Source organism: Thunnus thynnus, chromosome 23 (assembly GCF_963924715.1).
Source record: "Thunnus thynnus chromosome 23, fThuThy2.1, whole genome shotgun sequence".
Lineage (NCBI taxonomy): Eukaryota > Metazoa > Chordata > Actinopteri > Scombriformes > Scombridae > Thunnus > Thunnus thynnus.
In genome coordinates, this window is record NC_089539.1 from 23,071,117 (window position 1) to 23,094,450 (window position 23,334).

Sequence of the window (23,334 nt, forward strand, 5' to 3'; positions counted from 1 at the left end):
TAAAGGATAACTATACACTTAAAGTCTGCTGGCTGCCTCCATCTCGACATATCTAACAATAACAGCTGCAGAAACGACTGCAGAGGTCAGTTATACATTTTCAGGTTGTAGTGGGTGGTCCGCTAATGGCCCATTAATATACATGAGGGAGGCGAAATATTAGGAAGACTTTTCAATACAAAGCGCTCCAGTTCACCATCACCACCCACTACGACCTCGATAATAAACATAAAGTGGAATCATCACCTTTGAGCTGTTGTATTGGATTGCATTAAATCGCACAAGTGTTTGTAATAAAGTGCTCGGTGAGTCTATATATGCTGTATATACAGTGATGTGAAGCACTTTGAGCTGCATTATATGTATGAAAGGTGCTATAAAAAGTATACTAACATAAGCCTGTAGGATTAAAAAAGATTTAGTGTGTATTTATCCTGTAAAGAGGCACTACAGTCTGTTAGTATTAAAGTTATTCTGGCTTTGTGTAAGATTCACTTCCCATGATGCAACTCAATTGCGTCTTTTTTGTTAAAGAGGACCTATTATGCTCATTTCAGCTCTAAATTTTTCATTTTTGGAATCCACTAGAGTAGCTCTGCATGATTCAAAGTTAAAAAAACTCCTTATTTATCTTATATACGTAGTTTCTCTTACACGCTGTTTTAGCTCCTGTCTCTTTAAGGCCCGCCTCCCGATGAGCCCACTCTGTTCTGATTGGCCAGATTTACGTATCAGAGTTGTGTAACTCAACCTTCATTTCAAACCAAACATTTCCTGCCCTACTGCTTCAAATTAAAATCTTTTAAATGACTTACTAACTTTTATTGTGAAGAATTTACAGGAAGTAAAAACGTGTTCCTCACTGACTTAGCGGAGCTTTGTTAGCGGCGCTAAAAACCGGTTGAAACAACAACATATGGAGCTATTTGTTCAGCAGATCAGTTGGAAATAACGCAGGGAGGAAGAGTTCAAGCAGAAACAGCCACAGTGATGATGATGTTTGATGAAGAGCTGCAGACAACCAGCACACCTCCAACAGGTAAACTACTTATTTGACTTTGCTGCGTAACTACTCCTGGAGCGGAGCACATAGCAGATGTCCATATAAAGAAATCCGTCACGAACTGATGTCAGCTCGGGCTGAAAGTAGTTAGTGGATGTTAGTGGATGGGACACGAGCCAAACTAAAAAATCAAAGTACATGTCAAATAAATGTTTCTCAAAGATGGTTTCTGACCATTTCAGGTAGTTCTTATCATGCTGATGTTTGTTCAAGCGCTCATTTTTCTTGTAAAAGTTTGTTTTTAATTAGTTATTTGACGATATAGAAAGAGGGTCTGACGTCATGATTGACAGCCGTGACAGCCGCTCTCAAACCTCCGTCAGGCAGTGAGACGGCTGAGGGGGCGTGTTCCAAATGACGTCACACAAGCAAGATGGCCGCTCCCGGAAAGGAGATATGTTGGCTTCACTGTGCTTTCTGCTCACAAGGATTACCGCTACATACGTTTACCTCGTTATTTGACCACTTTTAACATGAACATCCGACATTGTGACATCATATATATATATATATATATATATATATATATATATATATATATATATATATACATATATATATGTCTGAAAATAAGGAAAAGCATAATACGTCCCCTTTAAGACACAATCTAAGTGTACTTTTTTCCCAAAACGTGAATCTTAACATAAAGCTTTAAACTGTCTCGTCATCATATAATATCATCAGGTCTATCAGGTGAACCACCACCAAGCATGTAAAACATGTCACCAGACATCGAGCTGTGGTGCATCCATGGATTCGGCGCCTTTGTGTCTTTCTCACCCAGTTTGTGACGCTGTTTTCTGGGTTACATTGATCAGACTCCACAATGATCCTCCAGAGCCACAGAAGACATCATACAGCTGTTTTTTTTTTTTGCAGGCAGAAATAGCACCAGACAGTAAACTGACACTTTTAAGTCTGTTACTTCAGGGCCTGACTTCTTCTTTCTGATTATGAGACATAAAGCTATCATTCCCCAATTTATTATGTCAAATATAATTTAGAGATAACTGCTCATATTTAGTTTTAACCTTATTACCAAGGGATAAGGATTTAATGATAGCAGAAACAGCTACTGTGAGAGTGTATAAATGTATCATTATGTCAAGATAAAATGCTTCTGTATTTCATTCTCTATCTACGCAGGTTTCATCATATCGTTCTTCCGCTCCGCCTCGAGAAAAAAAAAGGAGTCCCAGAAGACGAGAAAGCAGAAATGACAGAGAGGAAAAGGAGGCAGTATCTGGTACATAATTACATCATTACAAAAAGATCACAGGGTGAGTGTTTTAAGAAATAAAGCAGCAGAAAAACATCATTTCTAGAAATTCAAGAGAAGGAGATAATTAAGTCATGATCATGGGACAACAGTTAAAAAATTACCCCTGTAAGGCATTTATGTTTTTCATTGTGTATATTTACTTATAACAGGAAGTTAATTACTTTGAAATTTTTGTTTTTTGTCTTATCATCTGTAGTTGACGTGGCAAGAGAAGTATTCTGCACGTGTGTCCAGTTTGTGTTGGAAAGGGCAGAGGTCATCACCCTTAATGCTCATGTCATAGGAGAGACTGCCATGTTTACGGCTCGGAGCGTTCACGTCATGACGGCAGAGTGGGAAGACGCCTCGCCGCCTGACAGAGGTTTGAGAGTGGCTGTCACATTTGACGATCATGGCGCTGCACCGCCTTCTTATATCGCCAAATGACTAATTGACAACAAACTTATCAGAAAAAGGAGCACTTGGACAAACATCTGCATGATAAAAACTACCTAAAATGACAGAAACTACGGAGCAGAGGGACAGACAGCTGCTGAGTGCCGGGAGCTCTTTGTATGTATCTCTGTATATCTTTGTATGATTCACAGTTAAAAAAAACTCCTTATTTATCTTCTACTGGTCCTTTATGCAGCCCCTCAGTTCAGCCTCTGTCTGAAACAGGCTGTTTTAGCTCCTGTCTCCTGATGAGCCGGCTCTGCTCAATCTGTGATTGGTTAAGTTTCCGGAAGCCGCTCGGGAGGCTTCATCAACAAACTATAGTAGCAGGATTTTACTTCTTTTTCTCATTCTTTACTTGAAATGTCAACTTCTGAAATACAAATGGAGACAAAATCCGATCCGAAATATGAGAGAGGACAACGTGGACAACACATGGGACAACCTTAGCAACAACCTTAGCAACCAAGGCTACAACCGACATCAACTCATCAGCAAGGTAGAAAAAAAATGTCAGAAACAGAGCCTTTATAGCAGGTTCAAGCCCTGAACTTCAGAGAATATTTCTACATCTGTTCACCTCAAGTTTTGGAACTTTGACCATATTTAACATTCGACATCATGACAGAATATAAACACAAAACCACAAAAAGCATATGACCCCTTTAATAAACTTAAATGACAAAGTTGCCAAATTTAACCATAGTTTTTAATTACCTTGAACTGTCCACAATAGTGGTTTTGTAGCCATTTTGGCACCAACTGAGAGATATCGTAGCCGTCAGAAATTCCCGATATCTCTGACTCAGAATCAGTTTGAACGATATGACATGAACATGTCATTAGCCCTGAGCCGTAGAGGCGACATTTCTTTATCAAACGAATCCCCCAAAATAAGCAGAATCACATCAGCATTTTGTGTTCAGACTGACCGTCACGCCGCTGTCGGTCTGCGTCTCTCTGTAGGTGAAGTTGCAGACGGCCCAGGCCAGGTAGTACGTGGACATGCGGGGAGTGCGGGAGAAGCGATTGGTCACCCAGCCGTCCTCCTCCGACAGCGAGCTGCTCTCGACAGGCATGTTGGAGAGGGAGGTGTACTGCGGGTCGTGGCGGAGCGTGAGGGAGAACGTGGCTTTGTAGACGGGCTCGTCGAAGCAGGGGAAGGCCTTCCGGGCGTGGATCGGACTGAACTGAGTCACCGCCAGGTAGCTGCGTGAGAGGATGAAAGTGTAAATCAGAAGCACGGCAAACACAACCCATCCTGACATTTAGCCCTGGCCCTGTTGTGACCTGGACCAGAACTAGACCAGACTAGAGGTCAAGTTCAGCTGCCAGTGTTGTGGTGGCTTTTCTAACATTTAACCTGAAAGAGCAAAGTAGCAAAAAAACACAAACTCTATTATTTTTAAACCAACTGGAACTTTGTTATACAAGGCTGCAAACAAACACCAAGATTCATTAATGACAAGAGAAGAAGAATGTGATGTGAGCTGGTTCAGAACGTAGATTAGCAGCTATTTGGTTTCTTCAGAAAGATGGTTGTGACCTTAAAAAACCTATTAAATGTGGTTATATTTTCATTACCGGAGGCTAATATGGGTAAAATATTCTATTCTATCACAAAATGTCTAATTTTATTATGTAATAACATATTATATTATGATAGAGTACTTTTTTTTCTAGAAATTCAATTCACCCTTAATTAATTAAACTATGCCAGTGGAATTTTTTATTGGTGCAGTGTGTGAAAGTTCCTTCAACATCAGCGCACAGACACAAACTCATGGACACAATTAGATAACCGACATCATATCACAAACACACATATTGAGGTCTCTGAAAGGCAACAGATGGCTCAGGACGTTAACATTGAGCGTGGGCAGCGGCAGCTTCGGTGCTCCGCGTGTGTTTCTACACAGGATGCATTCAGGTACAATGTTGAGTGTAGGTCACTCGTGTTTTGGCAGAGCCTGATACACAATCTCTGTAGTAGGAAAATAGACTTGAAGTGTAAAAGTATGTGTGTAAAGTGCAAGTGTAGACAGCTGAATTGATAGAATATTGATTGATTGACTTGAAGCTTATCCGTCCTGTCAGACATGCGTCCAATCGGCGTCCTATGAGGATTCTCGTGATCTCGCAAATCCAGCTGCTTCACAAGGTAAGACGGTGATAGACAGATGGTTCAACCGATCACCTGCCAAGTATTTTTTGAAAGTGCCTGCCCTTTTCCAAACAGTTTTCAAGGACGACTTCTCAGATGGTTCTGCGTAACAAACCATCTGACGGGTCAAGTTAACCATAAACTACTCAGCATACAAGACCGAGAAAAGTTGCAGCAGCAAAACTGAACTGAGCAATTTTACTGCTTCTGAATGTCATTTATATGAAGAACACTGTGTTATTTCTTCATTTAAAAGTGCTCTCTCTCTGTAAATTAGAGGTCCTTGTGGGTCCTGGATAATGAAGCCAGGAATATAAGAGGAGAAGTTTAATTCTTTCAAAAACATTATGACGCCTTTTGGCCTCACAGTCTGTCTGAGTAGGTGCAGGAGAACACAAACACGGACCCGATGACCTCTGACCTAAAGGCATAAGGACTTAAAACCTGAGCCTTCTCACCACCAGTCTCACAGAGAAAATGGACAGTTTAATTACAGATTGGGAAATTAGGGTTTATTGATTTTATTCTCTTTTATTTTATTCTTTCTAAATGTCTTCTCACTGTTCTGTTTGATGATATTGACAGCGCGAGTGAGTATTCAGTTTGCAAACGTGTAATTTTCAGATATCTGATAGGAATAAAATTATTCCCCTTTAAGGTTGGAGGCCAGTTTTCTCTCCACACAAAGTAATTAATAAGTAATCAACATGGTCCCTCAAAAGAGCACCACAGGATCCTCTTCCTCCAAAAACTCTAAGACGTTTCTTTGTGTGACTCTTCTTCGCTGGTACCCTTTGGGTTGTTGCTCCTCTTCTGCTTTTTGCCTTCTCTGACTGCTGCTGCTGCTTCCTCTGTGTTCCTCTCGGCCCTGCAGCCGGGATGGCCTGGCATTTCAGTTCCTTGTGCTTTTTTTTGTTGTTTTTTTTTTTCTTCTGTGAGCTGAGAGCTCCAGAAAGAGACTCAACTAAGCAGCAAAAGACTGAAAAGATGCCTGAATGCCACAAGCCAAGTTTGACATTTGAATAATCTATTATTTTTGTAATCTCCTATTTTTATCGTAGAGTTTAACTTTTTAAAGACTTTTCCAAGGACTCTTCTGATTAGTTAGAGCTTCATGCATCCAACTCTGAGACACCTGACTGATCACCTGACTTCATCACCAGGAAACATGAAGTAAACCATCTTCCATTCTTCTGTCTCAGAGTTGATGAAATTGAAAAATTCAATTTTTATTCAATTTTTAATTTTTATTGTTTTTGATTAATTAATTCATTCTGTCGACAATAACTTGTTAATTTAATTTACCAATTTATTCATGCATTCATTCATTTTAGTTGTATATATGTTTATATGGTTAGTGTTTCCCATTCATCCTTGGTAGTTAAATAAATATCTTGATTTATAGCCAAGTCGTTGTATTTGTCGGTTCTTTTATATCAGAGATCGAGGTCACTATATTCAGAGTTAGGGTTAGGGTTTTCCTCCTAATTAATTGATTACTTAATTAATTAATCAATAGAGGTGGTGCCCCCTATGATTCTATGAGAGCATAATATTAATTTCCAAGTGTTATTATTCCTACAGTCCATTAGGATCCAACGCAGTCAGTTCAGATCCAAATTACTGTCAGTACAGTCAAGTCTAATCTCTATTGGTTCTTGGATCAGTGTGTCAATATGTCTATTATCTGAGTGGATCAAAGCATTATCATCATCACAGGATAAACAAAGAGTGTGAACTGTGTAGGCCCAGTTTAGGGATAATGACATGTGTTGCTGCTCTTTTCGACTGCATCACGCTGCTGTTCTCTGTCAGATCTGTTTGGATCCATCGTATTTTGGTCTTATTGTCCTCGAGTCAATTTCAGATTTGATCTGACTGTCGTTGGATCCATTCTATGTTTTTTTGAAAAGATAAGACTGGCAATATTCCATATTTTCTTATTGTCAAGAAATCAAATGTTTGGAGCCAAACAAACAATGAACTGATCTACTAAGAAGTATTGTGTGTGTATCCAAAGTCTGATATATCTTATTCCTCTGTGCTGTAGACCTCCCTTGTTGTCCAAAAACTATTTAAAACACGTCAATGAGTCACATCGCTGCACTGGGTGACATGTTCCTTCATTATGAAGAGTTTGGTCATGTTAGTTTGTTTAAAAATGGCTCCAAAGACTAATAACAGCGATCACGATTTCAGTCCCCAGAGAGTAGTTCTGTGTAAGGCAGACAGCACTGAGCATGTGCGTATCACATATTATAACCTCTTGACTTTGTATTGAAGTTATTTACATTGTGAAATGTAGCAAAAAACTATTAAAAACACATCAATGAGTCACACCGCTGCACAGGGTGACATGTTCCTTCATTATGAATGTTAGTTTGTTTAGAAATGGCCCCAAAGACTAATAACAGCCATCACGCTTTCACTCTCTGAATAGTAGTTCTGTGTAAGGCAGACGCCACTGAGCATGCGCGGGAACGCAGTTCTATTTACAGCTTCGCTACCTTGTTGTGTTACATATCACAGCCTCTTGACGTTGTACTGAAATTCTTTAAAATGTAGCACAAACATCTTACACAGAACTACTCTCCGGAGACCGAAAACATTGTCGCTGTTATTAGTCTTTGGAGCCGTTTCTAAACAAACTAACGTCACCAAACTCTTCATAATGAAGGAACATGTCACCAAGTGCAGCGGTGTGGTTCATTTACTTGTTTTTAATAGTTTTTGCTCAACAACGGAGGTCTACGGCACAGAGGAATAAGAAATATCAGGCTTTGGATACACACACATAACACTCGTTATTAGATCAGTTCATGGTCGGTTTGGCTCGAAATATGAGATTTGTTGACAAGAAGAAACATATAGAACATCGCCAGTCTTATCCTTTATATTGATGAATGCATGTCGGGCTCGGGTACATTTTTCACTGATCCATTTAGTTCTGCTCACTGATTTGTCACATTGCCCACAGGGGGTTTAAAACCTGCAGGGGCTTTAAAGGAAGTTCTGCCTGAATAGAAACAGTTTAGCTTAATCTCTCAGACTCTGACAGATCTCTAGAGACTCACATTATATATCATCATATCACCTAGCCCCAATTTGCTGTACATTTGGCTGACAATCCATATGATGGAGTGTAGATAAGCAGCATTGCTGTTGCATCAAATGTCCCATAAAGTGACCCATAATTCAATTCATTTTCACATTTGGCCTGTAATCGTCTGGCTCGGGTTTCAAAGTTGAGGCTTCAACCCATTCAATTCCAGTTCTGGAATAAATCCATAAAAAGTATGCGATGCTATCGTATAAAGCGGGATTTTGTTTCAGTCTTTGAACCCTACACACCTATCAAAGGAGAAATTTAAGGTGGAATCAGAGTTCAGGGGGTTAAAGGATAATCCTCTTAAGTCAGAGCCGACAGGTCGGCTGTCTGCAGACAGACGTTCTTACAGGGAGACGTTTTACTTCTTCAGTTTTTCTTGCTTCCACAGAGAGAGATAATCCACAATAAACACGGAGAAACTTTCTGTTTCCTCCTGATTTCTTTAAGCTGACTTGAATGTTTTCATATCGGAGCTTTGTTGCGTTCATCTGTCAGTCACCTGACAGACACAAGAAGAAGTTAAACTCCAGGAAATAATCCCTGTGAAAACTTTGTTATCACACTCGTGCATTTTACTCCAAGTGTTTGTGGAAGGAGAGATGAAAGGAAGAAAAAAAAGAGAGAGGGAGGAGGAGAAGAGGTGGAGCAAGAGTAGGAGGAAGAGATGGAAAACTGGGAGGAAAGAAGAAGAAAAAAAAGATGAAAAGGCTAAAAGAAGAAAGGACACAAAAGTGAAAAAAAGGGGGAAAGAAGGATGGAAGGAGGAGGAAGAGAAGAAGAATATCAGAAGCCGCCGTAAAGCACTTAACATTCAAAAAAGGAGATAAACTGGTGGAGGAAGATAAAAAGGAGAGAAGGCAGTGGAAGGGAAGAAAAAGAAAAGAGGAAGAGAGTGACAGTAGAGGCAGAAATGAAGAAAGAGGGAGATAAAAAAAAATGTAAGAAAAAATGATGAAGGAGAGAAAAGATTGGAGGAAAAAGATGAAGTGGAGGGGAAGAGGAGGAAGCAAAGGAAAGAAGGAAAGTTGAGAGAAAGAGGGGAGGAAGGAAAGACCAAAAGAGGTGGAAGAGAAGGAGATAGGAGCAGAGGAAGAAAAGAAAGATGAAGATGAAGAAAAAAGACCGGAAGAAAAGAGGAGGAGGAGAGGAAATGTTTAGAATGAGAGGAGAAGATGGCAGAAGAAATAAAAAGAAAGCGACAAATTAAAGAGAAGAATAAAAAGTAGAAGGAGAAGACAAGAGGAGGAAAAGAGATGGAAGAGAGAGACGTGTAGGATGAGAAAGAGGCTGAAGAAAGAAAAGAAATGAGAAACTGGCAGAAGAGATCACAATACAAAGAAAAAAGAAAGAAAGGGAGAGATAAAAAGGAGGAGAAGTTGATGAGAGAGAGGAGGGGTGGAAGGAGAAGAGAGGGAGCGAAGAAGAGGGAAAATTGAGGAGGGTGAGACTGGAGAAAAAGACAATAAATGGATGTGTTTACAATGAGAGGAGAAAAAAGAAGGGAAGAAAGGAAACGAGACAAAAGGAAGACGGAGAGAAGAGGTACACGACGATGACGAGGAAGAGGGAGAAAGATGAAGAGGAGGATCAGGAGGGAAAGTGATAGAAGAAGGAAGAGGAGGAAAAATATAAGAAGAGATGAATAGATAGGAGAGAAAGATGAAGAGATGAAAAGAATCACTGAGGAAGAGGAAAACAGATGGAGGAGTCAGAGGAAGGAAAAAGAAGAGCGAGAGGAAGAGGAGGTGTGGTGATGGAAAACAGGAGGAGCCAGAGGACAGGTAGAGGAAGACGAAGAGGAAACCAGGAGTGGAGGAACAGGAGGACAGAAGAGGAAGGAAGAAGAGGATGAGAGGAAGAGCAGGAGAGAGAGAGAGAGGAGGAACGATAAAGAGGAGGAGAGGAAGAGACGAGAGAAAAGAGGAGGAGTCGGAGAAAGATGAGGAGGAAGGAAAGTATTGAGGAGGAGAAAAGGGAAGAGGAAGAAGAAAGGTAAGAGGAGGCAGTAGGAAGAGGAAGAGGAGGACAATAGAGGAAGTGAGATGACGAAAAGAAAGAAACTGAATCGGGAGGAGGGGATGAAGGGAGGGAAGGAGAATAATAAACTGAGGAGAGCGAGGCGGACAGAAAGAGAGAGAGAGAGAGAGAGAATAATGGAGAAAGCCTGAGAGGGACGAGATAAAGAGAGAATCTATTAGAGGAGAGGATGAGTCTGTAATACACACACACACACACACACACACACACACACTCACACACACACACACACACACACACACACACACACACACACACACACACACACACACGCACACACACACACTCCTGCATAAAAGCTCATTAAAACCCCGATATTAACATACACACACATGACGTGCCAACAGTCACCGCTGCCAAGGTAACGCTTGTTGTCACAGTAATCTTGATTGACAACCAAGCTTACCGCGTTGCCACGGACAACCACGACACACACACACACACACACACACACACACACACACACATACATAAACAACACATTAACACACACACACTCATGCATGAATTCATGCGGCAACGTGTCGCCTCGTCTCCTGAAAACCCAGAAGACAAATGGAAATTACATCATTTCCTCCTGTAATGTTCGCCATCTCGTCTGGAGACACCACAGAAGAACAGAGCGAACATGTGATAGACACACCGGACACACACACACACACACACACACACACACACACACACACACACACACATGCACACACACACACACATACACACACACACACAGAAACACAAACCTCATCCAGATTCAGAGATGTGACTGATGGGAAAACTGTTGAGTCAGGTGTTTTTCTGTGTGTGTGTGTGTGTGTGTTTGTGTGGTAGTGTGTTTCTACATCCATCACACACACACACACACACACACACGCACACACACACACACAGACACACACATCCACATCACACTGATCTCTTTAAGTAACGTCTCAAATTGCAATTCCCTGCCTTCACATTGAAAAGACTGCAGTGTGTGTGTGTGTGTGTGTGTGTGTGTGTGTGTGTGTGTGTGTGTGTGTGTGTGTGTGCGTGTGTTACTGCAGCTATAGTTTTACACAGGAAGTCGATGGAGAGGCTGATTCATCATCTTTCGTGTTAAATATGCGACTGATGGAGGAGACAGCGGAGAGGAGGGCGGGGCGTCGTTTGCTCAGATTTCAATTCTGCTTCTAGTATTTGTGGAGCAAAAGAAGAGGAGGCAAGAACGTAGGAGGCCCGGGGGGAGAAGAAGGAAATAAGGAAAGATAGAAGAAGATACAGTAAGGTAGGTTAGACTGGCTTCCTCTTCCTCAGGAAAGTCAAAGTACGGGCCGCGACCTTCTGGTGGTCCATAGAAGCAGTTTGTGTTGGGGACACTTTCAGAGACATTCATGTTGTTGTTCCCAGCTGTTCACACAAAAACGTAAAGGATATATATCTGGCAATTTTCTATATTTTTCTTATTGTCAACATATCTCATGTTTGGATCCAAACCACGAATGAATTGATCTGCTAACAAGTATTGTGTGTGTAAGCCTGATATTTCTTATACTAGTCCAAAAACTATTAAAAACACATCAGTGAGCCACACCGCTGCACTGGGTGACAAGTTCCTTCATTATGAAGAGTTTGGTGACGTTAGTTTGTTTAGAAACGCCTCCAAAGACTAATAACAGCGATCATGTTTTCGGTCTCCGGAGAGTAGTTCTGTGTAAGATGTTTGTGCTACATTTTAAAGAATTTCAGTACAACATCAAGACGTTGTGATATGCAGCACAACAAAGTAGCAAAGCTGTAAATAGAACTGTGTTCCCGCACATGCTCAGTGGCGTCTGCCTTACACAGAACTACTATTCAGAGAGTGAAAGCGTGATGGCTGTTATTAGTTTTTGGGGACATTTCTAGACAAACTAACGTTCATAATGAAGGAACATGTCACCCTGTGCAGCTGTGTGGCTCACTGGCGTGTTTTTAATAGTTGCACAACAACCGAGATCTACGGCACATTTTTCTTATTGTCAACAAATCTCATGTTTGGATCCAAACCACGAATGAATTGATCTGCTAACACGTATTGTGTGTGAATCCAAAGCCTGATATATCTTATTCCTCTGTGCCGTAGACCTCCCTTGTTGTCCAAAAACTATTTAAAACACGTCAATGAGTCACACCGCTGCACTGGTTGACATGTTCCTTCATTATGAATAGTTTGGTGACATTAGTTTGTTTAGAAACGGCTCCAAAGACTAATAACAGCGATCATGTTTTCAGTCTCCGGAGAGTAGTTCTGTGTAAGGCAGACACCACTGAGCATGTGCGTATCACATATCATAACATCTTGACTTTGTATTGAAGTTATTTACAATGTAAAATGTCGCACACACATCTGCCTTACACAGAACTACTCTCCAAGGTGCGAGGTGCCGACACTGAATGATGACGCAGAGAAGTCAGGCGTGAACTGACCGCTCTGACAACGGTCGCAAAGCCAGAGATCAGTATGAATTTGCATGAGTATGCATTTCGTTTGAAGCATACTTAGGCCTTAAATTTGGTCTTATTACATACAAGGTCAGTGCACATACACGTCCGCGAAACAATCAAAAAATGTTGCAACTTGAGCAAAAAATTGGCGGGTATACCGGGGTTTTATGAATGTACTTCATAAACATACAGAGATGAGAGGGGAAAGGAGATAAAGAACCGGAGTTCCTGGTGAGTTGTGAGTTCAGCTGTACTGAACACAAACACACACACGGTCGGTGATAGCTTACGGCTAACGTAACGCTACAGTAACGCGAGGCGAAAACTGGCTTTGCGTTCTGTCTGAACACACGGTTAGATAAGTGGAAAATTTCACTTCCTTTTGACACCAGATTAAATCGTCAGAGGATCACCAAACTCATACGGATTGATCCTTTAGGGAGCTTAAATCTCTGTAACACGTAATTCAATCTCAATCTATCCAATATTTGTTGAGATATTTCACTTTGAACTGACGTGTCAGACGTCCGTAGAGCTACATCACTAGAGTGGATAAAAGTTAACCGCTCAATTTGAGACTCAGGTAGAAGAGTCATGGGTCCACTCTCAGGTCAGATAAAACATCTCTGATCTATGAAGACCTTTATTACACACCACTTCCAACTCTGTGTGTGCGTTGTGAAGCTTCAGAGAATGAATGAATTTATTAAGTTACTCCAGTTGACTGCCATGTTAGATAGGTTACCCTCTGACACACACGCTGCAGAGTGGGCGAGGGCAGTATTGATCTGAAACATCTCATCTCGACACTGGATTACTCCATCAGAGAGCGAGAGAGAGAGAGAGAGAGAGGGAGAGAGAGAGGGAGAGAGAGAGAGGGAGAGAGAGGGAGGAGGAGGAAGAAGTCAGAGAGAGGCCGCCGACTGAAGTAGATCTGTTGACCAATCAGCTTCTCTCAACTCTCTTAAAATGTAGACTCTCACCTAACCTTCGTTAACATCCGTGTCTCTCGTTAACACTCCCGACATCCATGTTTCTCATCAAACCCTGCCTCGTTAGCCGCCGCGCTACTCCTCCTCGTTAGCTGTAATTCCTCTCCTCGTTAAAGAAAGGCAGCTCTGCAAAAACAGCTCTCGTCTAATGAAAAAGTTCTCACAGAATCTGAGAAAAAACAGGTATGCTTAGTTTTTTTTTTTTTTTTTTTGGTTCAAAAGAAAGATCCCTGCTCGCTGTGTAAAGCTCACAGCTCGTACTTATCAACACAGAGACATGAAATGTACATCTGCTTTTTATAGGCATTTTTTAGTTTGCACATACAAAAAAAAAGTATGCAAATGAGTCGTCATGCTTTTTACGCATATCAAAAAGAAAATATGATTGAGACAGATGGAAACAGATCGGTACCTACGTCTCCATCTTTTACTGTAAACAAGACATTTATGTAAGGCTGCCACGCAATGCCACAGGCCTCCACTCACCCAGAAACACCAGAAACATGAGTACATAACTTCAAGATCTCTGGTTTTTTCCCTCTTTTCTATCACAGTAATATATTCAAGTTCATCACATCAGAATAAACTGCTTGGATCATCTTGTTTTGCCAAAATAGGCGAAAATGAATGTCATTTTATGTGGGAAGCACCAACAGTTAGAGCTGCAACAACTAGTTGATTAACTGATTAGTTGCAATTATTTTGATAATGGAGTCATTTTAAGAAGCTTCTCTAATGTGAATATCTGGTTTCTTTAGTCCTCTATGATAATAAACTAAAACTGTTTTTACAAAGATTTTTTAGAAAGTGATATTACATGTTTCTCAAATTGTTAATTATCATCTTCCCTTTGTGCCCCAAGTTATGTTTACTTGGTATGTTTGTAACTTAAGTCGTAAGAGGAAAAAGATGGTATATTTTTGTTATCTTCATGCCAAACATACCATTGCTGTGTGCTGGAAAACGGCCCTAAAGCCATCGTTGAATCAATGGCTAAAAGGATTTTCAAGCTCGTTATCTACGGAAAAAATAACATTTGCGTTAAAGGGAAACTCCAAGAAGAAGATGGATTTCCTGAAAATGAGCCCAATAAGAGGATTTTTCAATAGCTGAGACTTAAGTTTGACTAAACTGTACAACATTAGTAGTTTCCTTCTTTTCCTTTGATTTGTTTTTCTTTATTGTGTTCTGTATGTTGGACATATATGTTTAAAGCAGAATAAATATAACGTTTAAATAAAATAAACTAAATATCTTTAGATAATGGAGTGTTGGTTGTGACAGAACAGGAGTTTGAGGATGTCACCTTGGGCTTTAGGAAACAGTGACTGACATTTTCTGACACTTTATGGACCAAACAACTAATCAATTAATCTAGAAAATAATCGACAGATTAACCAATAATGAAAATAATCATTAGTTGCAGACTTGATCAGAGTTACAGCTCCTTTATTAATTATGTAACATCCTCTTGAATATATTTACAAAAATGTAGCTGATGAACAAACTTATTTACATTTTATTTTGAAATTTCAAACCAATTTTTGAAATTTCAAAATAAAATGTAAATAAGTTTGAGAAAATAAGTCAAAACTCAGTGTTGAGTTTGAAGAGTTTAACCCTTAAAGATATGAGCTAATAGTAGCTTGATGAACGTGACAGTGTGTGGAGAGACACAATAACTGCTCTGGTCCAGTTTCCTGTACGTTAGCGGAGTATTGATGAGTCTGTTTTTATCCTGTTGGTGATGTCATGTGTCATGTGAGCAGTTCAGCAGACGGCAGGAGTCAGCGGGAGTCTGCACAGACTTACTCATTTCAGACTGGTTTAACATCACACTCATCTGTACATCATTTACATAAATATCAATACCCAGCTTTACCAGTGATACTGTGTGTGTGTGTGTGTGTGTGTGTGTGCACGTGCTAATTAATTCCCACCCTCCCAGCATTTAAGCATTTAAACCCAGCCTGAGGTTTATAGTAACTCTGGATATTAAGCAAATCTCACAGTTTGTGTGTGTGTATGTATGTATGTGTGTGTTAGCATTAGCCGCACCGCTGCATCAAGCTAATCCTTAAGCTAACAGTGAGCTTTGTACACACACACACACACACATATCTCAGCAGAGTGTAATGTGGACAGCAGGAGTCCCCGAACACTGACGCTGAATGAATCCTTGGCAGCTTTATCCTGCTTTTTTTTTTTTAAATAAATAAATAATCAGCTGTGATTTGAACTATACTTTCTTTTTAAATTAGCATATTTATGAACCAGGACTGGCATCTTTTAAGGGTGTTAGTCATATATATACGATGTGATTATGTCTGAGTTTGCAGGACTTATTTATTTCAGATTCAGTCAGACTTTGATTTAAATATTTAAGGTGTCATAGCAACACTTTTCCTGTCTATAATCTGCATCATGCACATGTTAAAAAAACCACTAATTGTGCAAACAGGTTTTTTTTCAAAGGCGACTGGTTTTCTCAGAAAAGCCAGTAACAGTAACCAGGTTTCAGTCAGTGGAAGCGTTAAACTTTAACTAACAGGTTGTTGTGTTGTGATCGAGCTCTGCTGGTCCATCAGCTGCTGTATTGATCGGGTATTGATCCAAACAGCAGCTACCAGTGAATATGGGACAACTGGTGGTGAAAACGTGCTGATTGGGAGGGGAATTCCAGCAAATGTGTATTTCAAGTCTTCTGTCTTAACGGTGAATCATGAGAAAGGAAAGTTTCTGGACAATGTTTTACATCAAAATGTACAAAACAAATGTGTATGTTATACTTCTACAGAACAGACCTCGATGGAAATATGAAGCAAACATGGTGATTTAAATAAGCTTCCACTGCCTCATGTAATATATCATTTATGCAGGTTGTAAAATTTTAATTATACTCAGTTATTTTGTTGTTTTGGAGGTTCAACATCAATAAAATATGTTCTAACTGTGAGTCAGTGTGAGTTTTATTGAGAGGAATTTTACTCTCAGATCACAACCCTGCTCATTTATATAAAATATATGCTTTCATGTTTTAACACAACTGAATGCAATATTATGTTCAGCAGCTACAATGTCTTTAGGCTTTAAGTGTCACTGGACGCTCCGACTGACTCTCATTCAAACAGCATCAGCTTCTCTCTAGAAATACTAAGTCAATCATTTATTTCAATGAGTCATTATGGTCTCAATCACTCAATTCAGGCCCTTTAATAAGTGCGCTGGTGGTCATTTTGGACATTACTGCTCTGTTAATAAGATCTGAAGACTTATAGTAGCTTTGATGTCTGCCGTGTGGGCGTTGATTGACAGCTGTGATTGACTGGCTGCTCTGGTTTTACCAAGTTTTTTGAATTTTGAAATTATTGGGGTACGAATTTTGACACAAATTGCATCCCTTGGGTGCAAAAGATTAAGTAGGGATCCCAACCAATAATGCTTTTAAATGTACATATGGGCATGTATGAATATTTTCATGCAAACCTACCCTTTAAAAACATGCAGTATATAATGTGTATATAAGATCATGTGGTTTTAAATACTGTAAATATAACTAGACCCATTAGCCAATCAGAACTGTTTAAATCCCCGTGGTTCAGTCTGAGAGACTCCTTATATGGTCATGGCTTTACTCCTCTGACCAATCACACGTGAGCCCTTATGATTTCATCAATTAACTCCGACTTCGTGCTTCTGCCGTCAGACATTGATAAAATGTTCTGTCGCTGCGGAAACACACACAAACACATGGACACACAGATGGAGGCCACACAAACTCATGCATGAAATAATAAATGTATCTGCACACAGTCAGTTTCCCATCAGCACCGTGGGGGAAGAAATCTGATGTGGAAACAATTCTGCAGCAAAGGCTTATGGGAAATTCATAAGGAGGGTGTGTGTGTGTGTGTGTGTGTGTGTGTGTGTTTTGATAAGTCGAACACACACAAACACACTGAGCGGGGTGTGTGAGTTAATCAATGTCGTGGATGTGAAGCTCTGACCTTTTCTAGTCGACCACCTGCTGCTGCAGGAAAAACCAGCGTGTGTGTGTATGTGTGTGTGTGTATGTGTGTGTGTGTGTGTGTGTGTGTGTGTATGTGTGTATGTGTGTGTGTGTGTGTGTCATCGTGTGTTCGTGTGTACCGTCTCTCTCTCTGCAGGGTGTACGAGCTCCTGAAGAAGCCCAGCAGCTCGTCCTCGATGGTGGCGTCGAAGCTCACGTTTAGCCGGTAAACTCTCATCGGCTTCAGCTCGCGATGCAGCACGACCACGTACATCTGATTGGCCGGGAAGGGGAAGTGGCGGTGGATACGCATAGCTCCACCCCCCGGCCTGTTGGCTGGACGGCCGCCAGAGCCACCTTCCGCTGTGACGGACACCTGGTCCACCTGAAAGACGATCATATATATCATATACTGTCATCATTCAGCTCACAGTTAGTAAGGTTGTTGTTGAACGTCGGAGCTCCGGTTGATAAAGTTAAACGTCTTGTTCAGAACTAGCTGATACAAAAAAGAAAGGTTGACAGTTAATAACATACATTTAAGGATAACTGGACTGAGAAATTTGCGTTCATTTTGACCATAGTGCTTGATTTGCAATGAAACAGTGGTCATAATGAAGAGCAGGGATGCTAAACACCACTACGGCACCAAACATGCCTGTTTTGAACAAAACTATCCCCCAAAAACACGTAGAACTACAAAACTGAACCAGGTGAAGTTGTGATATCAAGACTCCAGCAGAATAATTGGAAAATCAAACATTTTTCAACAGTGGATACAGTGAAGAACTCACTAATGAACACTTACACCAGTGTATCCGCCGTCACCTTTTTATGCTCAAGTTTAAGGACTCGGTTACACAATGAAGGTGTCGCATCTCCCATTAATACTGAAATGTTGTTCATGTACAGACTTCTGGAGTTTTGTAGTGAAACATCATGATGTCATGCAGCCTTACTGGACCTTTGATGCAGTGGAAGTTTATTAAGTGGGCCTCTAAGATTATCTGAGATGTATCGGAGAGGATTTTTGAGCCTGTCTGATGATGGTTTCTTAGAAATCTCTGTTTTTTTTCATGCTGAGGATGAGATTATGTTCATCACACTACTGTACTAAGTTCTGGATGGTAGACTTAAACACTTCAGAGTATTAAGAGTATCAAGCAGGGGTTAGATTGAACGGGTGATAAATTGCTGTCAGACGTACTCAGCGCCCTCTGCTGTTCGTGTTAATCAGCGCAGTCACATAAAAAACATGACAGAGTGGTGCACTGCTCTTAAAATGTACAGATTTGCAGCAGTTTCAGCGCCTTTACAGTTTCCCTGATGAAAGGTCATTGCTTAGCAACACCTGATTCACTGCCAGCTGTTCTTCATGATGCTGGACCTGTCGCCACGGTGACGTAACTGGACCACCATATGTACAACAAATGATTGGTGTGAGATGGAAGGAAGCTTGAAAGTTTTATCTGACAGGTGTAATAAAAGTATGAAGAAGGAAAGATATTTACAGTAGAAGGGGAGCAGCTCCAGCTCTGAGGTGCCTTGCTCAAGGGCAGTGGCAGGAAAAATTACTGTAATAATTACTGCAGGAGGAAATTCATTCATTTCAGTAGAATTACAGCAATCAGCTGAAGAAAAGTTGATTGACTCGTGGAGGTAAAGTTAATCTGGGGTTCAACTTTGGTGGACTTCTTGGTGACCACTTAAAAAGCATGTTGATATTTTTATTTTGTTTATTTCATTTATTATTGTCGTGATTTTCCCTCTTTTGTCCCTTTTCTCATGCCGTTGTCTCTCTTTGGTTATATGTATGTTCACAAAAGGAAAAGAGAGATCGTAACTGTAAGAGCACGATGTAAAACTGTTCAAATTTGGTTTATTCTCTCAATAAAAAAAACTTGAATTGTCAGAAAGTGACCACTGCCCAACGTCATGCATCTGTCATACAAAATTACAAAGATCCAAACAACATTTCACTGTCAAAAGGAATTTTAAACACTTTTCTGAACAAGCCTTTTTGTTTGATTTGTACTTCATTGATATTGGGTTTACCATGGTACCATTCCTGATCCACACTTGGCGTTGGATTATTTTATAAAAACATTTAATTCCATCGCAGACAAACATGTGCTTGGTAAGAAATTCAAAAGTGAGAACAATCTTTGGTTTTGTTTGGAAATTGCTGAGATGTTACATGAAAGGGACGCTGCCTGGCGCAAAGCGTAAACAACTAAATAATCCTCCGCTTGGCAATATTTTCATCAACAGTGTAATCAATAGTGTGTGTGAAATGCCAAATGTTCATTTTATGAATCTGAAAGTAAAGGAAACTCAGCAACAGTTAAATCATTATCACATAGTCTGACTTCATTCTTACTCAATGAAATAGTTCAAGGTTCCTCCACTATCTCAGTTGGAAAAGAAATATGTGATACATTGAATGAACATTTTAATGCATCAGGTTATTTATTTGAAACTGCTGTATTTCCTCCCACTGTCTCTGATCATAGTGCACATCGCTGGCCAAACAAATTAGGCACTCAGACCTTTTCATTGAAGCCCTTTACAAATTTTGAAGTATTTAATGCTCTTTGTTCATTTAATCCAAAAAAGTCCCCCGAGGCTCATCATTTAGAGCCGAGGCTTTTATTATTAGCAGCTCCATTTTTTACTTGATTGCTTAACTTATCATTTTAATCTGACTTTGGTAACAGGAAGTATCCCTGACATTTGGAAGAAAGCCTACATTATACTTTTACAGTCCAATGAGCTACATAATTATGGTACAATTTCTAAGGTATTAGAGAAGCTGGTAAATGGCAAACATTCTTAGATCAATACTCCATTTTAAAATCTTATCAATCAAGATTTAGACCTGGGCACAGTACTGTGACGGCAGCATTGAAAGTCTTGAATGATGCATTAGATAACAGGCAGGATTGTGTCGCCATTTTTATTGATTTATCTAAATCTTTCAATACAGTTGATCATCAAATTCTTTTGATATGCCTGGAATCTATTGGATTTGATGAAAAGTCTTGTAATTGGTTTGCAAATTACCTCAGTGGTAGAACTCGAGCTGTTGTGGCTGATGGCTGTATGTCAAGCTTTAATAAAGGTTAATAAAGGTGTGCCACAGGGTTCCATTTTAGGCCCACTTTTATTCACAATCTTCATAACTTAATTAAGTGAAAAAGTGACAAACAGCACAATTCATCTGTACGCGGACGATGCTTTTATCTATACTATATCGCCAAGGCTTGCATATTGATGTCTGTGTGGTACAGCAAACACTGATTGATCTTAAATTACTGTTAAACTCAGATAAAACGAACTGTATGCTGTTTTCTAGAAAACTGACTAACAGTACCATGGAAGTTAATATTACTTCTCTTAATGGGACACCAACTGAAAGAGTATCCTCTCATAAATACCTTGGTTTCTGGATAGATTACAAGCAAGCTGTGTTTCAAAAAACACACTGATAAAAATGACTGTCTTTAAAAGCAAAACTGGCATTTTTTTTATAGAAATAGGGCATATCTTACCCAGAATTATGGAAAGCAAATTGTTCAGTCAACCGTTTTATCTGTTATGGACTACGGTGATGTAATTTACAGTATATGCACTCTCCTGCTTCTACCTCTCTATGCAGTCTATCATTCCACCCCTGCGTTCAGAACCGGGGATGGCTTTATAACTCATCATCAGAAAGAAAGAAAGTCGGGTGGCAGTTGTTGGCAGCGAGAAGAGAATGGCACCGCATCCTATTTATATACAAAGCTCTCCTTGGCAAACTTCCTGGGTACCTTACATGTCTTATTAACTATAGTTCAATTTCACACTGCACTAGGTCCCAAAACTATTTGGTCCTTGAAAATCAACGTGTTAGCACTGAGACTGGGAAATTGGCTTTTAAATATTACGCTCCACAAAAGTGGAACTGGTAGAAGATATGTAAAATTATATAAGTTAATCACTTTTAATCATTTTAAATGTCTTTTAGCTGACATTGGGCAGTGTGAATGCTTGTTTTTTAATTGAGCCCTGATGTTTATTGCACATATTGCTTTTTATCGCCTTAATATGTTTTCATATTATGTGTTTTATTACATTTATGTATTGGTTTTATTGTTTCTTATATTTTATATTGCTCATTGCTTATCTGTTCATATTTGCTTTTCATATTTGCCAATTATGTTTATTGTGTCTTACATTTTATATTTGTATTGTAATCAGGGCGTCCTTGTAAAACAGAGCTTGCTCTCAATGGCCTACCCTGTCTAATTAAAGGTTTAAATGAAGGGAACAGACACCCGGAGAGTTTATATTAGCTGTGTTGCACTAATTTTACATGACCCTGCACTGCTGGAGTGTAAAATGCTCCACAAAAATAAGGCTTGTATGGTGCTAAAAAAGTTTGCTTTAATTAACTTTTAATTTATTGCCTGGTTGGCAACCACCAACCAAGCACTTAGCAACTCTTCCATAAAAACATGTGATATATTTTGGCCACTTTCTGCACTTGCAAGGCACAAACACCTGTCAATGCGTCAGTCGATCATGCCTTATTTGCCCAGTTGCTTCCTGTCCGATGCCTGTTGTCTGCCCTAAATCTTTCTTATGTAACATTAATATGAATACACTATTGATCTTATGCGTCCTGCCCATTTTCTCACCTGATCCACTTTCTTTTTTGTCTCTTAACTTCCGGTTGATATTGTATTAAATGTGTTGTGTAGGAGAAATGATCTGATTAGTGTTCAACATCCTTCAAGTTGGACGTTATTTTATCAAACTAGTCAGATATTTGCTTAAATGTAGACACAAGGTGACCACAAGCAGCAGTTGTCAATCTGCCCAATGTGACATATCTCCAATTTCGGTGCAGACAGGAATTTAAAAGACAAAATTATGGAGTGGGAGCACTTCCTTGTGCTAGGCCAACAAAAGGGACCAAAGAAATCTACACCAGCGCCTCTAATCTACCAAACTAAAATATTAAATTAATGACATTAAAGCAGAAACAGGGATGATCAGAAAGTCAGTGGAAATGCCCTCTGAGATGAGAAGGAGTGCATGATGGGAACCATTTAGAATCTTTGGCTCTCTGCGTTGTCACACGTCAGCAGTCCTCAGCCAATCAAACAGTGTGTGTGCGTGTGTCTGTATCTGTTAGTGTGTTTGTTCTTTGATGAATGAACCGATCGATACGAACAGAGAGTCTGCTGACACAGAGAGGAAACATCAGGGATTAAAAGGATGGGTTTTTTTTCACGGTTTTCTGGTGAGTCAGCGAACGCAGCGCCGCGCTCCGTGATGCCTTCAAATGTCCCACACGGCCAAAAATGCTTTTTTAATTGTGATGTTTGTTTTGTTGTTTTCTCAGCTGAACTCGTCACTGTCAGACGTTTTAAACGCCCCAAAATTGTTTGAACGCAACATCTTTTCTCTTCAAATCTTTCTAGTCGGTCATGTGACTCTCTGGATTAACCATCGAGAGCCACCGAGGTCTCCGCGAGTTCATTTTTGCTGACATGAACTGAGACCAAACGCTGCCTGGATGGGAGTGAATTAAGAACTGACGGCATGTTTTTTGTTTTTGTGTAGTTCATGTAATGAAACATGTACACGTTAAACCACCACAACGACGCTTTAAGCACTTTCCTACTTTGTTTTTGTTCGATTTTGAATGCATCATGGCATTTCTTTGACTCTGAGAATAAAGCGTTCCTTGCAGGAGTTTCTTTTTTCCTTCTCTTTCTACCAGCTGCTTC

At 40.0% G+C, this 23,334-nt stretch overlaps 1 protein-coding gene across 2 annotated transcripts in view; it reads right to left on the reverse strand.

The window, feature by feature from the left end:
- The window catches only part of LOC137175656 (thyrotropin-releasing hormone-degrading ectoenzyme-like), a 204,256-nt gene that overhangs the window by 163,770 nt on the left and 17,152 nt on the right, over positions 1–23,334 (reverse strand). For both annotated transcript variants that reach the window (XM_067581467.1, XM_067581468.1), the window contains 2 exons: positions 17,695–17,939; positions 3,713–3,989 (listed from right to left, as the gene is read on the reverse strand). In XM_067581467.1, coding sequence (XP_067437568.1) covers positions 3,713–3,989; positions 17,695–17,939 — 522 coding nt within the window. The remainder of the gene's footprint in view (positions 1–3,712; positions 3,990–17,694; positions 17,940–23,334) is intronic.